At 49.5% G+C, this 20,052-nt stretch overlaps 1 protein-coding gene across 4 annotated transcripts in view; it reads left to right on the top strand.

The window, feature by feature from the left end:
• Nucleotides 1-8,231: 8,231 nt before the first annotated feature.
• Nucleotides 8,232-20,052, top strand: part of LOC147025198 (deoxyribonuclease-2-alpha-like) — a 31,359-nt gene continuing 19,538 nt past the window's right edge. Inside the window, exons 1-2 of one of the 4 annotated variants that reach the window (XM_085885906.1) lie at nucleotides 8,232-8,421; nucleotides 9,482-9,588. In XM_085885906.1, coding sequence (XP_085742032.1) covers nucleotides 9,485-9,588 — 104 coding nt within the window. In that variant the 5' untranslated portion in view covers nucleotides 8,232-8,421; nucleotides 9,482-9,484. Of the gene's footprint in view, nucleotides 8,546-8,712; nucleotides 8,845-8,992; nucleotides 9,013-9,481; nucleotides 9,589-20,052 lie in introns of those variants that run through there. The other 3 variants (XM_085885905.1, XM_085885907.1, XM_085885908.1) reach the window with 3 other exon arrangements.

Here is a 20,052-nt window from a genome sequence, read left to right on the forward strand (position 1 = left end):
ACAGAGATTGCTGGAATTATAGACTGGTGCGGACCCATACGTGCGTGCCCGTAGGTGCGGGCCCGTACGTGCAAAAATTTTTTTTTTTTAATTGTGACGTCAATAGTGATGTCATTGCACCGTGTCCTGTCATTGGTTGATAAATAAATGGCCGTAACTTGGGAACCGCTCGTCCGATTGACATCAAACCTTGAAAAGGCACATCCGCGGGGCCCCGGCAATATTCCTGGTAAGTTTCAATCAGATCGGGCCGGCGGTTGTTGAGAAACGGCGGTCGCAGACAAACAAACAGGCAGACAGACACACAGAGATTGCTGGAATTATAGACAGATAAGACAGGTATGAAGGGCTTGGCTCGATGAAGGAGTGAGTGGATGTTGATAGGAGAGAGGTGTTTCTGTCAGGCTGGAATCATGGGTTGGTTAATGTGGAGCCACTCATGGGTTTCTCTTTCAAGGGGGTGGAGTGGGTGGTTCTGAATGGGAAGAGAGGGGTTTCTCTGGGGCCAGAAGGCCTGCCCTTGGAATTTTATAGGAGTTTTTGGGAAGACTTGAAAGATTTAATTGTAGGTTTTTAATGGGGTTTTGATTTTGGGTGCGTGTGTGTGTCCGTGCAGGGCATTTCAAAGCGTAAAGAGGATGTGCCTCGACTAATAATTATCCATATATATATATATATATATATATATATATATATATATATATATATATATATATATATATATATATATATATATATCGTGGGGGGGGGTTCCATTGCAAATAAGCGAGCTATCGCTTGCCAAGCCAGCCGTTCCTTATAAATCGTTTCAGTGAGGGTGCTTGCTTGAGTGCTGAAGCCACTCGGAGAGCACTCGACAAGTTGATTTGTCTCACCCTTTAGGGCAGGGGTCGGGAACCTTTTTGACTCAGAGAGCCATGAAAGCAAAATATTTGGAAATCTATTTCAGTGAAAGCCATATAATATATTTTAAGACTGAATTCAACTAAATGTGAGTATAATAAGCCTCTGAATTTATTCTTTTAAATAATGTTGTTATAATACTCACCATTAATGGGACTTCTGGTGCTGCATGGATTTGCTGATGGCTTTGTAGTCTGGTTGGTACTTGGTGAGGTTAAGCTTCATGCAAGCGTTGAGGCTTTCATCCGTTAGACGTGATCGTAGGTTGGACTTGATGTTTTTAAGATGTGAGAATGACTGCTCACTTGCATACGTAGATCCAAACAAGGTCAATACAGCAATACTCACATGCTGCAGTGTGAGGTATGTGACAGGAAGCGCGTTCCAAGTTTTGATAATCAGCTGGTCTTCGGGTTGAAGTTTTTTCATTTCTGTCCACATGTGCTTGCTCGCCAACTCCGCTTTCTGTCGTGCGATTCTTTCCAAATCTTCATTCAGTGACTTGAACTTATTCACCCACATGTCTGAGGCCTTCAGGTCAGCCACTTCTGCTTCAAAATCTCTAACGGAGACACCAGGAATGTAACTCAGGTCGGCTGTGTTCAGTGAACACTCGTTTGGATGGGTGATGAACTTAAAAAGACGAGTGTGCTTACGAAATTCTCCAAAGCGTGCTTTGAATGACTGTCGGAGACTGGATGTGAAGCCAGCTAACTGGTGGAGATCAAAGTTTTGAGTGGGCTCACTTGCTGTGCATGCATCTTTAAATTGTCTCAGTTTTTCAAAATGTAGTAAACGACCTGTTTCAAGATCCATGATAAAGAGCTCCAGCTTGTTTTCAAAAGCAAACACGGCTTGTTGAAGGGATAACACTGTATTTCCAATGCCTTGCATTTTCACGTTGAGCTCGTTCAGATGTTCAGTCATATCCACGAGATAGTAAAACTTGAGGAGCCACTCAGTTTCGGCTAGCTCAGGATGCTCAATCCCTTTCATTTCAAGGAAAGTCCAGATTTCGTTCAGGCAAGCCGCAAAACGGCTAAGCACCTTCCCTCTTGACAACCAACGCACATTGCTGTGCAAAAGCAGACCGTGATAGTTATTTCCAACTTCATCCAGCAGTGTTTTAAACTGGCGACCATTTAAGGCTCGGGCAACAATAAAGTTGATCACACGAATGACCAGCGACATCACTTCGCCAAGCTGCCCATCACACATCTGAGCACAAAGTGCCTCCTGGTGTAGAATGCAATGGAAACTTAGGATGGGTCTATTTTCATGTTCACGGAGAAGCGCCACAAATCCTTTGTTTTTCCCCACCATACACGGAGCACCATCAGTACACACCGAGATAAGTTTATCCATTCGTAGATTTTTTCTTGAGCGAACTCCATGAAAGACTTGAATAAATACTCACCTCTTGTGGACCCTTTTATTGGCAGAACAGCAAGACTTTCTTCGCGCAGTGTATCACCAGCAGCATATCTTGCAATCACACTGAACTGCGACAAATGGCTTACGTCTGTTGACTCATCCAAAGCCAGGGAAAAGAACGGCGCTGTATTTATGTCCTTCACTTGCGTTTCCTCCACTTGGTTTGCCATCATGATGGTACGATCATGAACAGCTCTTGCCGACAGAGGCATGTCTTGTATCCGTTTGATTATCTTGTCTTTGTTCGGAAGATCATCAAAAAGTTCATTGGCGACATCCAGCATGAACGTTTTAGCATCCTCGCCATCTGTGAATGGTTTTCCGTTCCTCACTATTGCTAAAGATCTAGCAAAGCTGGCGGAATTATAGTCACCTTGCCGGGTCCATACGCGGAGTTGCTGCTGGCTGGCTTGCATCCTGCTCAGTAGCTCTTGGCACGCTTTCTTTCTGCTGTCTCCCGCAGGGTATTTTGATGCAAAGGTAGCATGGCGCGTGTCGAAGTGCCGCTTTATATTCGACCGTTTCATCGATGCAATTTTGTCATTGCAAATTAGACACACCACAGAACCTGCTCTCTCCACAAAGGCGAATTCTTCGGCCCATTCGTCCTGAAATGTACGATACTCCTCATCTTTTTTTCTTTTCGCCATCTTCTTCGTCGAAGGGTTAGCTTTGAGCGAGAGAGAGGGAGAGAGGGAGAGAGGGAGAGAGGGAGAGAGGGAGAGAGGGAGAGAGGGAGAGAGGGAGAGAGGGAGAGAGGGAGAGAGGGAGAGAGGGAGAGAGGGAGAGAGGGAGAGAGGGAGAGAGGGAGAGAGGGAGAGAGGGAGAGAGGGAGAGAGGGAGAGAGGGAGAGAGAGAGAGAGAGAGAGAGAGAGAGAGAGAGAGAGAGAGAGAGAGAGAGAGAGAGAGAGAGAGAGAGAGAGAGAGAGAGAGAGAGAGAGAGAGAGAGAGAGAGAGAGAGAGAGAGAGAGAGAGAGAGAGAGATGGATGTTGACCCAACTGGGGCTTGGCAAATAGTGAGTCTGGCTGGCCTGCGCACGGGCTTATATACTCGAGAGGTGCGGCGCGGCCGGCCGACTCTGGGATGCTGTCGCCTCAGCGGTGGCGCGTGATTGGTCAAGATGAATTCCGTGACGCGTGTCGGCGGCGGCACGTCATTGGAGGAACCGAAATCACTAGTCGCCTCGGCCGCATGACTGGACAAAACAAAAACCGCTTCAGCCAATTCGGAGGCGTTTTTTCTTCTCTCCTTCTGCCAAGTTCAGCTCTGCACGTGAATGAAGCACGACACCATTCAAACTATAGGTAAAGCTTCCGCGAGAAATATTGGGCTTTCAAAGTTTCAAACTCCAATTTTATCTGCGAGTCAGATGCAATCATCAAAAGAGCCACACCTGGCTCGCGAGCCACATGTTCCCGACCCCTGCTTTAGGGGATGCGAGACTTTTGCAATGCCCGTCTGTAATTATATATTTTTGCTTTAAAAATGTTTTTCGCTGCAACTGCATGTCCGATCGATGCGAAACTTTAAATACAAGAGGGACTTCCCATCACATAGAGAATACTTTGTTGTTAACTCTAACATCATTGGTCACAAAGTATGAGTTGCTTCCACAGGCAGGAAAAATAGAGGAACAAATGAGTGGAGGTGAGCAATGATCCTGGATTTAGGTATTTCATCAGAAGGCAGTTGATGGTGGACCGTTTGTGCCCTGCAGGAACCTGGGGGACATAAAGCACAGAAAGAGCAGAAGGTGCAAGACCAGAAAGGAGGTGGTTGAAGACAGAGAAACCACTGACCTGTCTGCAATGGCAAATTGATCGACCCATAGAATCAGCTTCATCGTGGGAGAATCCAATAATCTTGACGGATTTGGTTTCCACGTCGGCGAGCTGAGCAAGATGTGAGGCAGGGGAGCCAGTCCAGAGGGGAGAGTAATACTCCCTCAAGATGCGGATGAAAGCCTTGTCGGCGGAAAGGAGGGCAGGTGGGCCAAGGAAGGACTTTGTACGACAAAGGATGCCCATTGTTGGCTGGCTTTGGAGGCCAACTTTGAAATGTGGTTTGCCCAAGAAAGATCATGTATGACTGGGAGACCCAGGAGTTTGAAGGACTGAACTTCCTCAAGAGGATTGTTAAGAAAGTAGATGGGAGGGTCTGCCAGACAGCAACTGGTTTAGGAGGGCTACGTCATCGTTGTCCTTAACCAGTTGCCATGTATTCAACAAAGACAGCAACAAAATATTTTATGGCATTTTGTCCCCACTAAAGTGAGTACTAAATGTGATTAGCATATATCCAGTCACAGTGCACACGTTGAGAAATTATATTTTTTGACATACAGTACTATGCAAAAGTGACATACAGTACTATGAACCAGACCACCACATCTTTTTCACTAATTCATCATTTCTCTCTTGCGAGTAATATAAGCCTACACGATGTCCAATATATCAAACTCGACGTGACTCAAAATAATAGTTTTACATCAAGAAGACAATTCCCAGAGAGAAATATCCTGCAAAACAGGTATTTCCAGGTCTGGCATTCAAGCAATATTGTTGCGGAAATGGGCTCTTAGTGGGTCATTAAATATAGGATTAGCCCAGATCCCCCCTTAAATGCATGTTTGGCCAGGTTGTTTGGTAATCGGACGTTACATGTGTGTCGGGAGGTGTAGCAGGCTGTCCAGTGTTCGTAAAGTGGTGGTGTACCGAGAGGCACCTTCTTTTTCCTTCCTCCCTCCTAACCAGCCCCCACCCAGCACCCTGACAGAGCCAGTCAACAAGACGTGCCGGCGGCCCATTGGCGGAGAGCTGCTGCAAACTCGAACGATGGACCAATAACGTGTCCCCGGGAGTGGTCCGAAAAGCCCACCCAAAAGGCAAGAGGAACTGCTTTGTCCGGTCTGTGATCTGCTTCGTGAGGAGTAACTCGGTGAGCTGTTCCTCCTTGGCCATGGATCCAGCATGCAGGTCATCCCCAGGTTCATCCTGAGTCCAGCCGCGGGGTCTCTGACTGTCCTTTCTCCCTGCGCGGCTAGAACACGTCTTTTCATTCCGTCGATCCGCCTGCGGAGTCTAACACCCAGATTTGGCCTGGTCTGGTGTGCAGGCCAGGCCTGGATTCGCATACTGGACCTTGTGAAAAACCAGCTGGAACACACACCGGATCTTTCTCTCTTGTGCCGTCGACCTCCGAGGGGCTGGACACACCGAGGCTGTGTGCGTGAGCGGTGCCGCAAAAGGACGTCGTCGCGGCCATCTTGCCACGCAACATGCTCAAGCTGGACGCTCGAATCCGACACCATCGGCTTGTCACGAGCCGCATTCGTGCCTTCGACACTTTTCCTCTCGTCCATGAGGCACCACCAAGTACTCCGTGTCTTGTATGCATGTTGTCCAGGCCTAAGGTTTATTTTGCTCGGGCTCCCTTCGAAACCCGTATCAGTAGCTCCCGAGATAAGAGCGGGTTATAGATTAATTATCACATTGTCGTAAATGCTTTGCTTGTGTCGTGTTCCCCTGGGTTCCCCCATGAAATCTGGCTGATTCATTCGAAAGTTGCCGCATTGAATTTATTAGTGTCATGCTGAAGAACAATCGCTCGATTTGTATTTAAAACCAAACTGGCTATGGACTGTGGCAGACTTCGCTCGGTCTCTGATCAAACCCAGTCTGCAGCCGGGGTCTATATCCCCAACTGGCAAGGCACAGGGGTACTTTGGTATCGTGATCTGAGGCGCGTGACCCGAGACCTGTGCCGAACTAGCCAGCCTTATAACCCCTGAGACGGCGGTGCTGTTAAGCGCCGCCAAATCTTCAACAACACTACAGAAGAATAATGATGCTGGAGAAGTTAAAAATTGATGAAGAATTGGAAGGCCAAATAAAGTCAGCAGAACCAATCAGTAATGCTTCAGACAAGTTCGTGAAGAAATAGAAAAAATTTCAAGTGCTGAACATAATAAAAACTGGCACAGACAGATATCAAGGGTTCAAGTGGACCATCGACCGTCAGAGGGTCTCTTCTCAAAAGTGGTCTCCATGGGAGAGTTGCTGTCAAAAAGCCCTTCCTGCATTAGGGCAATAAAGCCAGGAGACAGGAATATCATCAGGGTTGGGATGCTAATCATTTGGGAAAGAATGTCCCCTTCAAAGTCACCAGGATTTGGGCAGCACGGGTTTGAACCAGGGTTTGGACAGCTCGGTTTTGAACCAGGGTTTGGGCAGCACGGTTTTGAACCAGGGTTTGGACAGCACGGTTTTGAACCAGGGTTTGGGCAGCACGGTTTTGAACCAGGGTTTGGGCAGCACGGTTTTGAACCAGGGTTTGGGCAGCACGGTTTTGAACCAGGGTTTGGGCAGCACGGTTTTGAACCAGGGTTTGGACAGCTCGGTTTTGAACCAGGGTTTGGGCAGCACGGTTTTGAACCAGGGTTTGGACAGCTCGGTTTTGAACCAAGGTTTGGACAGCTCGGTTTTGAACCAAGGTTTGGGCAGCACGGTTTTGAACCAGGGTTTGGACAGCTCGGTTTTGAACCAAGGTTTGGACAGCTCGGTTTTGAACCAGGGTTTGGACAGCTCGGTTTTGAACCAAGGTTTGGACAGCTCGGTTTTGAACCAGGGTTTGGACAGCTCGGTTTTGAACCAAGGTTTGGGCAGCACGGTTTTGAACCAGGGTTTGGACAGCACGGTTTTGAACATGGGTTTGGGCAGCACGGTTTTGAACCAAGGTTTGGACAGCTCGGTTTTGAACATGAGTTTGGGCAGCACGGTTTTGAACCAAGGTTTGGGCAGCACGGTTTTGAACATGGGTTTGGGCAGCACGGTTTTGAACCAGGGTTTGGACAGCACGGTTTTGAACATGGGTTTGGGCAGCACGGTTTTGAACCAAGGTTTGGACAGCTCGGTTTTGAACATGAGTTTGGGCAGCACGGTTTTGAACCAAGGTTTGGGCAGCACGGTTTTGAACCAGGGTTTGGGCAGCACGGTTTTGAACCAGGGTTTGGGCAGCAAGGTTTGTAATGGGGGGTTTTCGTCTGTTCATTATATGAAGTCGGGAGATGACAGTTGAGTGGGCCCACCTCCAAAATCGCACTGTTCACCGTAATTCTAATCATAAACAAGTTTTCGGTTTTTTTAAAGACAAAGACATGAAAACCTTCGCGATGTGTTTATAACATTATTTAATCTGCAAGTACGGCAAAAGAAAAAGAAAAAAAAACACTAGTGAGACCAATGATCGCACTGGCTCGCTGCTCCCAGTCGTTGGTCCCAGTCGTTGCTCCCAGTCGTTGGTCGCAGTCGTTGGTCCCAGTCGCTGCTCCCAGTCGTTGCTCCCTGTCGTTGGTCCCAGTCGCAGGTCCCAGTCATTGGTCCCAGTCGTTACTCTCAGTCGTTGGTCCCAGTCGCAGGTCCCAGTCGTTGGTCCCAGTCGCAGGTCCCAGTCATTGGTCCCAGTCGTTGGTCCCAGTCGCATCATCATCTCAAGACATTTACATAATCATGATTCGCTCCACAACAGTTGTTATTCGATAATAAACAAACTCGTTGTGGCAAAGATCCGCCATGAGTGTGTTCGAGTGGATGTGGATCGTGAGATATTACACAAGTTCATTGTTGGTCAGGAATTCCCTTTCCCGGAGTGGAATCTCGCAGCCCCCCCCCCGCCCCCCACACACCACGTGCGTTCATGTCACGTTGAGTTCTTTGTTTCCGGAAGGAATTTGTTTTTGGCGAAATAAAGAAGTCGATCTTCGTTATGAGCGAGAAATTCGTGTTCACGTGTCTTTCCTGTGGATGTTTTTGTTTTCCGATGAAACAGAAAACTTCCTTCGGATGTAAAGATGTCGGTAAAACGCACAACAGCAACAACACTAACAGGAGCCAGATAGTTTGAGGCGGTCACGTGTTCTTCAAACAAAATAAGTTTGAACATGTCGAGTCGGGGAGGAAGTTCATCGTAATAAAGAAACAGATTTGCTTCCTTGTTTTTCGGGTTCGTCGAGTCCGTATAATCCCAACGTTGTTGCAATAACTAATTGGAAGTCATCGATTCTCCGAACTGTGAGTTTGTAAAAGGTAAATCATCCGAACGGGGAGTAAGTGAGTTTGTTTGTAAAAGGTAAATCGTTCGAATACTGCAAGTTTTACTTCCGTGGGAATGCGCGGACCACCGGACGAGGACCCTCCTCCTCGTCCCCATGTGAGATTTCTCGACTCTCCCCCCTCAAGACTCCTCACCCCCCCTCAAGACTCCTCACCCAGACCCCTCCTCAAGACTCCTCACCCAGACCCCTCCTCAAGACCCCTCACCCCCTCCTCAAGACGAGGACGCCCCTCCCACTCCCACGCGTGGACGCCCCTCCTCCTCGCCCCCATGTGAGATTTCTCGACTCTCCCCTCCTGAAGACTCCTTACCTCCTCCTCAAGACTCCTCACCCCCTCCTCAAGACTCCTCACCCCCCTCCTCAAGACGAGGACGCCCCTCCTCCTCGTCCCCATGTGAGATTTCTCGACTCTCCCCCTCAAGACTCCTTACCTCCTCCTCAAGAATCCTCACCCCCTCCTCAAGACTCCTTACCCTCCTCCTCAAGACTCCTCACCCCCTCCTTTAAGACGAGGACGCCCCTCCCACTCCCACGCGTGGACGCCCCTCCTCCTCGTCCCCATGTGAGATTTCTCGACTCTCCCCCCCTCAAGACTCCTTACCTCCTCCTCAAGACTCCTCACCCCCTCAAGACTCCTTACCTCATCCTCAAGACTCCTCACCCCCTCCTCAAGACTCCTTACCCCCCTCAAGACTCCTTACTCCTCCTCAAGACTCCTCACCCCTCCTCAAGACGAGGACACCCTCCCACTCCCATGTGAGGACGCCCCTCCTACTCCCATGTGAGGACGCTCCTCCCACTCCCATGTAAGGACGCTCCTCCCACTCCCATGTGAGGACGCTCCTCCCACTCCCATGTAAGGACGCTCCTCCCACTCCCATGCGAGGAAGCCCCTCCCACTCCCATGCGAGGAAGCCCCTCCCACTCCCATGTGAGGACGCTCCTCCCACTCCCATGTGAGGAAGCCCCTCCCACTCCCATGCGAGGACGCCGTCACCATCACATGTGTGCTCTGCTGTGCTGTTTTGCAGATCATGCCACCGATGCTGTGTTACACCCTTTTGAGCCTGCTTCTCTCGTTCTGCAACCGTGCACTCGCTTTCTCCTGCAAGGATTCAACCGGACAAGACGTTGACTGGTACGAACGTGTTCATAACCTGCAATGATACTCCTTTGTTCCCCTCGCGACAGGAGAGGGTGTTGTGTTGCATCTGTGTCCGTTTGTTATTTACTACGTGGTTGGTTTTGTGCATTATTGTCTGTCTATCTGCCTGCCTGTCTGCCTGCCTGTCTGTCTGCCTGCCTGTCTGCCTGTCAATCACCTACAGGTCACAATTTAAAACCGACCTTCACGAAACTTCACCAAATTGTGGAGGTAGTCTCAACTGAGAAGCCTATTGATTTTGAGGTCAAAGGTCATCTTGAGGTCAGATTTCTAAAATCGTCATTTTTTTCATCCGATTTACCGAAATTTGAACAGGATTTGCATATTGCGTCACCGAATTGGGAAACCAACTATTTTTCTTTTTTCTTTTTTAGATCAAAAGGTCAAAGGTCAACTAAAGGTCAAACTTCTAAAATCATCAATTTTTGTCTGAAAAATCAATTTTCATCCGATTGACTTGAAAATTAAACAGCAATTGCATAGTACATCAATGAATTGGGAAACCAACTATATTTCACATCAAAAGGTCAAAGGTCAACTCAAGGTCACAATTCTGAACGCATCAATTTCAATCTGAAATATAATCAATTTTCATCTGATTCACCTGAACTTTGATTAAGATTGTCAATTTTAATCTTAATGAAATAGACAATTTGATGTATCCGCGGCAACCTTTCCCGAAGGGGTGGATTTTGCAAGTATCGTGCTCTGTACTTTGTCTTTTTCTTGTTTATTATCTTGCCAAAATTAAGTTTTTGCAAGATATGTTAGTCAGCTTGTATGTTTTTTTTTAATTATTATTATTATTTTTTTTTGTTTGTCTGTAATCACGTATAAAAAATTCTGCAGAGCACAGTTATAATTGGAAATTTTTGTAACTTCGCATATCAGAGGCCTATAGAGGTCCCTTTCAGCACATCAAATTTTGAAGGTCAAGGTCAAAGGTCAAAGTCATTTTGTTGCAAATCAGGGGAGTCGACGAAACCCTTATTTTTTTGAGTAATTTTGATCGGATCGTCTTCAAACTTAATGGGAATATAGTTCATGGTCTGGCGCTGAGCTGATTAATTTTTGGTGGCGATTGGCCTTGACCTTCATATGTTTTTTTTGTTTGTTTTTTTTTTGTTTGTCTGTAATTACGTATGAAAAATTCTGCAGAGAACAGTTATCATTGGAAATTTTTGTAACTTCGCATATCAGAGGCCTATAGAGGTCCCTTTCAGCACATCAAATTTTGAAGGTCAAGGTCAAAGGTCAAAGTCATTTTGTTGCAAATCAGGGGAGTCGACGAAACCCTTATTTTTTTGAGTAATTTTGATCGGATCGTCTTCAAACTTAATGGGAATATAGTTCATGGTCTGGCGCTGAGCTGATTAATTTTTGGTGGCGATTGGCCTTGACCTTCATATGTTTTTTTTTGTTTGTTTTTTTTTGTTTGTCTGTAATTACGTATAAAAAATTCTGCAGAGAACAGTTATCATTGGAAATTTTTGTAACTTCGCATATCAGAGGCCTATAGAGGTCCCTTTCAGTGCACAAAATTTTGAAGGTCAAGGTCACTTTGTCGCAAATCAGGGGAGTCGACGAAACCCTTATTTTTTGAGTAATTTTGATCGGATCGTCTTCAAACTTCATGGGAATATAGTTCATGGTCTGGCGCTCAGCTGATTAATTTTTGGTGGCGATTGGCCTTGACCTTCATGGTTAGCGCCTATGGTCAAACATATTTGACCCCAAGGTCAAATTTTCAAGTTTTAGGAACCATATCATGTAGTACCTCAAATTGAACACCTCGATGAGTGCTTTCTAGATATGTCAAGCTTGAGACATTATGACGTCATTTGGTGACGTTATGAGGCAAACGCATATTTTTCATGGTTACTCTGTAGAACGATTCTCATCAGAATCTCTCGTAGGCAGATATTCCTCAAGGAGTCGCTCCTGGTGGATAGCAGCTCTGTTCACCTCAGTGTGACCTTAAAGAAATCACACGTGGTCACCTTTTGGCAAGATACGGGTCACCCTGCGGGTGACATTGGTTTTTTATTTGTTTGTTTGCATGCCAATCACTGACGGGTCACACTTTTCATCCAATCTTTACAAAAATTCATCACCAGGTAGAGTTGGTCAAAAGCAATAAGCCGATTGATTTTGAGGTCAAAAGGTAAAAAGGTCAACAGCCTTGTGAAATTTATAAAATCCTCAATTTTCATCCAATTGACTTGAAATTTGAAGAGGATTTGCATGTCAGGTCAATGAATTCAATCACTTCCCCTCCCCTGCACCCAAATACTCCTCCCCTCCTTCTTCCTTAAACATCCGGGGCCTTCACTCAAACCTGACAGATCTTTCCATACAGGTTGCCACTGACAAACTGTCAGACATATTCTGCTTTACAGAAACTTTCCTCCTTCAAGACTTCTCTGACTCCCAAGTATCTCTCCGTGGTTACTCCCTCCTCCGGTATGACAGACCTGAGCCTCGTCCTGGCGGTAGAGTTGCTCTCTTCATCAAAGACTCTATTCTTCACTCACCTTGCACTGCCCTCTCTCCCCCATATGGAAGCATGTGGCAAGGCAGTTGGCCTGAAACAACTTGCCTTCACCTCATGGAAGGCTAATCCACAAAAGGCAATCTCAGTTCCTTCCACAAAGAACATAACAAGTGTGTGTCTACCCTCAGGAGAGCCAGAAAACACCATCTTTCGAATTTTAAGTCTGAACTCTCAAACCTCTCTCCCTCCTCCAAATTGTGGTGGCATTGAGTGAAGTCTGTTTCTCCCTCACCTAAAATGGCCGCACAGCTGATGCTACACGTGAAAAGGCTGAATTCCGAAACTCCGTGTTTGCTTCAAAATATTGTGTCCCAAACCCATCACTTTCTGTCCCCACCTTACCCAGCTGTTCCTGGACTCTGTCCTTTACTCCTGACAAGGTGGAGAGCTTGCTGTCAAACCTCGACTCTGATTCTGCTACCGGTCCAGATGGCTTCAGCCCATGTGTCCTAAAAACCTGCTCTGCTGCTCTTTCTCACACTTTCTCCATTCTATTCACCCTCTCATTTGCTCAAGGTCATCTGCCATCTGCTTGGAAATCAGCAAACATTACTGCCTTGCATAACAAAGGGAGAAAAACATATCCCTGCAACAACAGAGAAATCGGCCTTCTTCCAATCATCAGCAAGGTTATGGAATCCATCATCGTTTCAGACATTAACTCCTTCCTCTTCTCCAATGGCATGATTTCCGATCATCAATTTGGCTTCAGACCAGGTCACTTTACTGTGGATGTGCTGCTTCTGCTCTCCCCACAATGGATGGAGGTCCTCAATGCCAGAAATGAAATCAGAGCCATCTCCTGAGACACATCACGTGCCTTTGATATGGTCTGGCACCCTGCCCTGCTTAGCAAACTCTCTTCCTATGGTATCCAAGGACATCTACACTCATGGCTCACAGACTTCCTCTCCTGTTGGAGCCAACGTGTCACCCGAAATGGAGTTCTCTCATCCCCTCTCCTGTCCAGGCTGGAGTTCTTCGAGGCAATGTTCTGGGCCCTGTTCTTTTTCTGATTTTCATCAATGATCTCTCCGACTCTCTGGAAAATCTTCTTTATCTCTTTGCTGATGACTCCATCTTCTGCCGTACCATCTATCATCCCTCAGACCGACAAGCAGCAGCTTCTTCGCTCACTGCAGATCTGGGTAACATCACAAACTGGTCCAACACGTGGAACATGTCTTTGAACCCTGACAAATTTCACACTCTCACTATGTCTCTCCGAAAGGACCATCTGGAACCCGCCCCCCTCCTGCCCCCATATACTTTCTCAACAATCCTCTTGAAGAAGACCTTTCCTTCAAGTTTCTGGGTGTCATTATCTGCCATGATCTTTCCTGGGAAAGCTACATTTCCAAGCTGGCCTCCAAAGCCAGTCACGGACTGGGTAACCTCCGTCGTGCAAAGTCCTTCCTTGGCACACCTGAGCTGCTGACCCCATGCAAAGCTTTCGTGCACAGCCTGATGGAGTACTGCCCCCCACTCTGGTTAGGCTCCTATGCATTGGCTCCGCTCCAGGGTCGAGCAAGACGTGTTGCCTTCAGCCAATGGGCAAAGCGTGAGCGATGTACGCCGTGTTCCAGCAAATGCGGAGGCACGTCGCCCAAAGAAGGAGGAATGCCTCTCAAGGGGGACGGGCCGCGAGGATACTCGCCACACCCCCCACCCCCCCCCCAGACAAATCACGAATGACGAGCGGATGGCCTGAGATGAACCGGCCAATCCAGAGGCGAGTTTCGTCGGGGGGGGGGGGGGTTAAGAGAAGCGCGGCTGTGTGCAAAGAGGTCCGTCGTCTTTTTCCCTTGAGCCTGTCCCATGGTGGATCGTCCGTATTTTTCCCTTGAGCCTGCCCCAAGAGGATCGCCTGCCTGTGAGCCTGTCCCACGGAGGAAAGTCGGTCTCTTACCCTTGAGGCTGCCCTGAGAGGATCGCCTTCCTGTGAGCCTGTCCCACGGAGGATCGTCAGTATTTTTCCCTTGAGCCTGCCCCAAGAGGATCGCCTGCCTGTGAGCCTGTCCCACGGAGGATCGTCGGTCTTTTACCCTTGAGGCTGCCCTGAGAGGATCGCCTTCCTGTGAGCCTGTCCCACGGAGAATCGTCAGTATTTTTCCCTTGAGCATGCCCCAAGAGGATCGCCTGCCTGTGAGCCTGTCCCACGGAGGATCGTCGGTCTTTTACCCTTGAGGCTGCCCTGAGAGGATCGCCTTCCTGTGAGCCTGTCCCACGGAGGATCGTCAGTATTTTTCCCTTGAGCCTGCCCCAAGAGGATCGCCTGCCTGCGAGCCTGTCCCACGGAGGATCGTCCGTATTTTTCCCTTGAGCCTGCCCCAAGAGGATCGCCTGCCTGCAAGCCTGTCCCACGGAGGATCATCTGTATTTTTCCCTTGAGCCTGCCCCAAGAGGATCGCCTGCCTGCGAGCCTGTCCCATGGAGGATCGTCCGTTGTCTTTTTCCCTTGAGTCTGTCCCATGGTGGATCGTCCGTATTTTTCCCTTGAGCCTGCCCCAAGAGGATCGCCTGCCTGTGAGCCTGTCCCACGGAGGAAAGTCGGTCTCTTACCCTTGAGGCTGCCCTGAGAGGATCGCCTTCCTGTGAGCCTGTCCCACGGAGGATCGTCCGTATTTTTCCCTTGAGCCTGCCCCAAGAGGATCGCCTGCCTGTGAGCCTGTCCCACGGAGGAAAGTCGGTCTCTTACCCTTGAGGCTGCCCTGAGAGGATCGCCTTCCTGTGAGCCTGTCCCACAGAGGATCGTCAGTATTTTTCCCTTGAGCCTGCCCCAAGAGGATCGCCTGCCTGTGAGCCTGTCCCACGGAGGATCGTCGGTCTTTTACCCTTGAGGCTGCCCTGAGAGGATCGCCTTCCTGTGAGCCTGTCCCACGGAGGATCGTCAGTATTTTTCCCTTGAGCCTGCCCCAAGAGGATCGCCTGCCTGCGAGCCTGTCCGACGGAGGATCGTCTGTATTTTTCCCTTGAGCCTGCCCCAAGAGGATCGCCTGCCTGCAAGCCTGTCCCACGGAGGATCATCTGTATTTTTCCCTTGAGCCTGCCCCAAGAGGATCGCCTGCCTGCGAGCCTGTCCCACGAAGGATCGTCCGTCGTCTTTTTCCCTTGAGCCTGTCCCACGGTGGATCGTCCGTATTTTTCCCTTGAGCCTGCCCCAAGAGGATCGCCTGCCTGTGAGCCTGTCCCGCAGAGGATCGTCCATCTTTTACCCTTGAGCCTGCCCTGAGAGGATCGCCTGCCTGCAAGCCTGTCCCATGGAGGATCGTCGGTCTTTTTCCCTTGAGCCTGCCCCGAGAGGATCGCTTGCCTGCGAGCCTGTCCCGTGGAGGATCGTCGGTCTTTTTCCCTTGAGCCTGTCCTGCGGAGGATCACCTGCCTGCGAGTCTGTCCCACAGAGGATTGCCTGCCTGTCTTGTCTGCTGGCACTCGCTGGCTTGTTGCTTGCCGGAGCGTGCTGGAGCCGACACTGCCCTCTGTACCCGGTGCTTGCAGCGGCATCGAGTTGTGGGTTCGAGTCCCGCTGAGCCGGATCGTCAAGGGCCGCACGAGGCGGGAAGGTCAAAGCTAGCTTCTCACCTCTGGCTCACCTTCCCTCTGAGCTGGGGGGCATCAATAAAGGCCGGCCAGCCCATTTCTTTTGTGCGTGTGTGTGTGTGTGTGTGTGTGGGCCCAGTCTGCTAAGTAGAATCATTAAGTGCTTACGTTATTGTACATTGGAATATATTCAGTTGTAATCTGCTCTTTGTCTCCCTTACTGGTTTTTGCCCATTATTGTAAATAAATCCCCTCTTGTTGAATGTCCCAGCTCGTCTTTGTCCTTTCTATCATTGGTTTGCCGCGCTGCGAACAGGAATTAGGAGGCCTCATTGTTGCCGTAATCATGCAATTGGCCGGTAGGTTTCTGGAACTCTCCGCTCGGGTTACATCTCGGATCCGGCTCGGTAACGACCCGGATCGCGCATATCCTGCCGAGGGTGAATTTCCCCATTAGTTTGACGATGTGGGTAATTAGGTATATTTAAATTGGCAATTGACCCTTCCCCACGTGGTCGACCTATTGGCGATCTTCGGTCCGATAAAGGACCCGTGACCTTTCGGATTTATCTGAAAGGTACGACCTAAATTCCGGGTGTTCGGTGGAGACGACTCTACTGCTCCCACTAGCGGTCGCGCTCACCACCGAGACCCGGCACCACAACAATATATCGTGTCTGTCCCTATCTCTTAATGGTGAAGAATCGCTGAAAAAATTCTTGTGTCTGGATCCAGATCTTCACCACAATATAATCAGTTTGTCCTTGTCACAAAACCAACCTGTCCACCAAATTTCATCCGAATGCATGCATAACTTTTTGAGATATCCTGGTCACAAATAAAACGGACGACGGGTGAAAACATAACTTCCATTTACCTTCAGTGGCAGAGGTAAATATTGGTATGTCGTGCAAATATGAAACCAATTCTGAATTGTTCAAGCAAAATAAAAGTCCTTATTAAAAAGGAAAAAAAAACTACCATTTTACTCCCTCAAGCTTTTATCCATCGGATCATTTTATTTTAACACTTGTTTCATGGAACAAATGAGTGATACATTAATCCGAACTAGTTAATTCCCTGCAAAAACGAATTGCAATGTTGTAAGGCTGCACGTTGAGACTTGAAAATGTGACGTAAAAAATGAGTTTTGTTACGAACTCATGGGACTACCTTCTCCGCATGGTTTTTGATGCTGATCAACATGCCCAAACTTCTATTCAACGTTTAACTCTGAAATCTTGCCAGTTATCCAAAATGACAATTTCAAAGTAGAATGGAAATATCAAAGAGATAGAATTTGGGCCAGTCATAGACCTCCCATGGGACTACCGGCCAACTGATTTTGAAGGCTTTTCACAGTGCATCGATCGATATTACAAGAGAGATGTTTTTCTGTCTGTCTGTGTTGCCATTTTTCTCAACAATGGCTAAACGGATCTTTGTCAAACTTTCACAGGTTCATCAGTGAGTGCCGGGGTGTGTTTTTGGCAAAAAAAAAAAAAAACATTTTGAAACTTTTGAAACAAAACTTTGGATTTGTTTGGATTTTTTTTTTTAATTGATCTTTTTGTGCCTATGCCTTTGGAGCTATGTGAAGGAGCTATGTTAAATGACCCCTGACCCCATTCCTTAATGGATGTAGGGAAGTGTTTTTTTTCGACCCCCACAACAAAAATAGAAAAAAAAAATTGATTTCTTCAAAATTCCAAGAGGATCAGAACAGCATCGAGCAATACCAGCTACCCCTGCTAGTACTTGATATCGTAAATGTTTGTACGAGTAAAAATGTGAAAGTGATCACTATGTCAAAAAGTATTGCAACTTTGAGCCTGATTATCTCTGTAACTATCCAAGAGAGACCTTCAGAAGTGGGTGGACCCACCATACATAGTGTGAATGCAAAGCAACTTCAGGTGAAAGTTTGGTACTGGCACTGGAGAGACGAGAGTAGGGGTTGGCAGCAAAAATGCTTCCAGAGATTATTGGCACTGGGTCCTTAGCTGGGTGGACCGAGGCGATATCTATGGTGGTTGTGTCATGTGCTTTGATGAATTAATTATCTATGCTAATAAGTGTGTGTGTGTGTGTGTGTGTGTGTGTGTGTGTGTGTGTGTGTGTGTGTGTGTGTGTGTGTGTGTGTGTGTGTGTGTGTGTGTCAGTGTCTCCTCCATAACTCCAAAACCATCAAACCTAGCATCCTGAAACTTTACAAGCATACCAAGAAAACTACAAGGGAAGTGCAAGAGTGAAAATTGGGTGTTTGTGTTAATTAAAACACACCTTTTGAAGATAATTATCGACCTTATTTAATTTTATCTTTCATCAGGCGATTCTCGGCCACCTTGCTCTCTGGGGTCTTAAGGCGTTTCCTGGGTAACCTTGCTGGGGTCTGAAGCCGCCATATTTTTTGGCCTGCTAAACCATGCCTTGACTTGGAAAAGGCCGCCACGATTTCTTAACAAGTTTTTTTTTTCCACTTTCCTCACTCTTATTATCGAATGCCTGATCATCACAGCTATGAATTGCTGTGAGGGTTCGTAAGTGCTCCGATAATTATTTATAGGGTTCATAAGTGAATACAGATTCAACTGGGGCGTCACTCTGGGCGAGTGAATATAGATTCACTTACGAAATGCAGTTCTTCAGGCTTGAGTACCAGCGTCCAGAGCAAAACGTCACCAGATGGTTCACCACCACCTGCTTCAATCTCTGTAAAACGTTGATCTCCCATTCCTGCTGAATGCTTTACAGATAGTGGTACCGTGCTACATCCTTCTGAGCGAATCGTTCACTCACTGCGAACACTTTTGCATATTCAGAGCGAGTGGTTCGTGCTCCGTCATCCTGGGCGGGTGGTTCGTGCTCCGTCACCCCAGGCGAGTGGTTCGTGCTCCGTCACCCCGGGCGAGTGGTTCGTGCTCCGTCACCCCGGGCGAGTGGTTCGTGCTCCGTCACCCCCGGCGAGTGGTTCGTGCTCCGTCACCCCGGGCGAGTGGTTCGTGCTCCGTCACCCCGGGCGAGTGGTTCGTGCTCCGTCACCCCGGGCGAGTGGTTCGTGCTCCGTCACCCCGGGCGAGTGGTTCGTGCTCCGTCACCCCGGGCGAGTGGTTCGTGCTCCGTCACCCCGGGCGAGTGGTTCGTGCTCCGTCACCCCGGGCGAGTGGTTCGTGCTCCGTCACCCCGGGCGAGTGGTTCGTGCTCCGTCACCCCGGGCGAGTGGTTCGTGCTCCGTCACCCCGGGCGAGTGGTTCGTGCTCCGTCACCCCGGGCGAGTGGTTCGTGCTCCGTCACCCCGGGCGGGTGGTTCGTGCTCCGTCACCCCGGGCGAGTGGTTCGTGCTCCGTCACCCCGGGCGGGTGGTTCGTGCTCCGTCACCCCGGGCGGGTGGTTCGTGCTCCGTCACCCCGGGCGGGTAGTTCGTGCTCCGTCACCCCGGGCGGGTGGTTCGTGCTCCGTCACCCCGGGCGAGTGGTTCGTGCTCCGTCACCCCGGGCGAGTGGTTCGTGCTCCGTCACCCCGGGCGAGTGGTTCGTGCTCCGTCACCCCGGGCGAGTGGTTCGTGCTCCGTCACCCCGGGCGAGTGGTTCGTGCTCCGTCACCCCGGGCGAGTGGTTCGTGCTCCGTCACCCCGGGCGAGTGGTTCGTGCTCCGTCACCCCGGGCGAGTGGTTCGTGCTCCGTCACCCCGGGCGAGTGGTTCGTGCTCCGTCACCCCGGGCGAGTGGTTCGTGCTCCGTCACCCCGGGCGAGTGGTTCGTGCTCCGTCACCCCGGGCGAGTGGTTCGTGCTCCGTCACCCCGGGCGAGTGGTTCGTGCTCCGTCACCCGGGCGAGTGGTTCGTGCTCCGTCACCCGGGGCGAGTGGTTCGTGCTCCGTCACCCGGGCGAGTGGTTCGTGCTCCGTCACCCCGGGCGAGTGGTTCGTGCTCCGTCACCCCGGGCGAGTGGTTCGTGCTCCGTCACCCCGGGCGAGTGGTTCGTGCTCCGTCACCCCGGGCGAGTGGTTCGTGCTCCGTCACCCCGGGCGAGTGGTTCGTGCTCCGTCACCCCGGGCGAGTGGTTCGTGCTCCTTCACCCCGGGCGAGTGGTTCGTGCTCCTTCACCCCGGGCGAGTGGTTCGTGCTCCGTCACCCCGGGCGAGTGGTTCGTGCTCCGTCACCCCGGGCGAGTGGTTCGTGCTCCGTCACCCCGGGCGAGTGGTTCGTGCTCCGTCACCCCGGGCGAGTGGTTCGTGCTCCGTCACCCCGGGCGAGTGGTTCGTGCTCCGTCACCCCGGGCGAGTGGTTCGTGCTCCGTCACCCGGGCGAGAGGTTCGTGCTCCGTCACCCCGGGCGAGTGGTTC

Source organism: Eptatretus burgeri, chromosome 6 (assembly GCF_056783735.1).
Source record: "Eptatretus burgeri isolate ZD-2024b chromosome 6, Ebu_testis_v1, whole genome shotgun sequence".
Classification (NCBI taxonomy): Eukaryota; Metazoa; Chordata; class Myxini; order Myxiniformes; family Myxinidae; genus Eptatretus; species Eptatretus burgeri.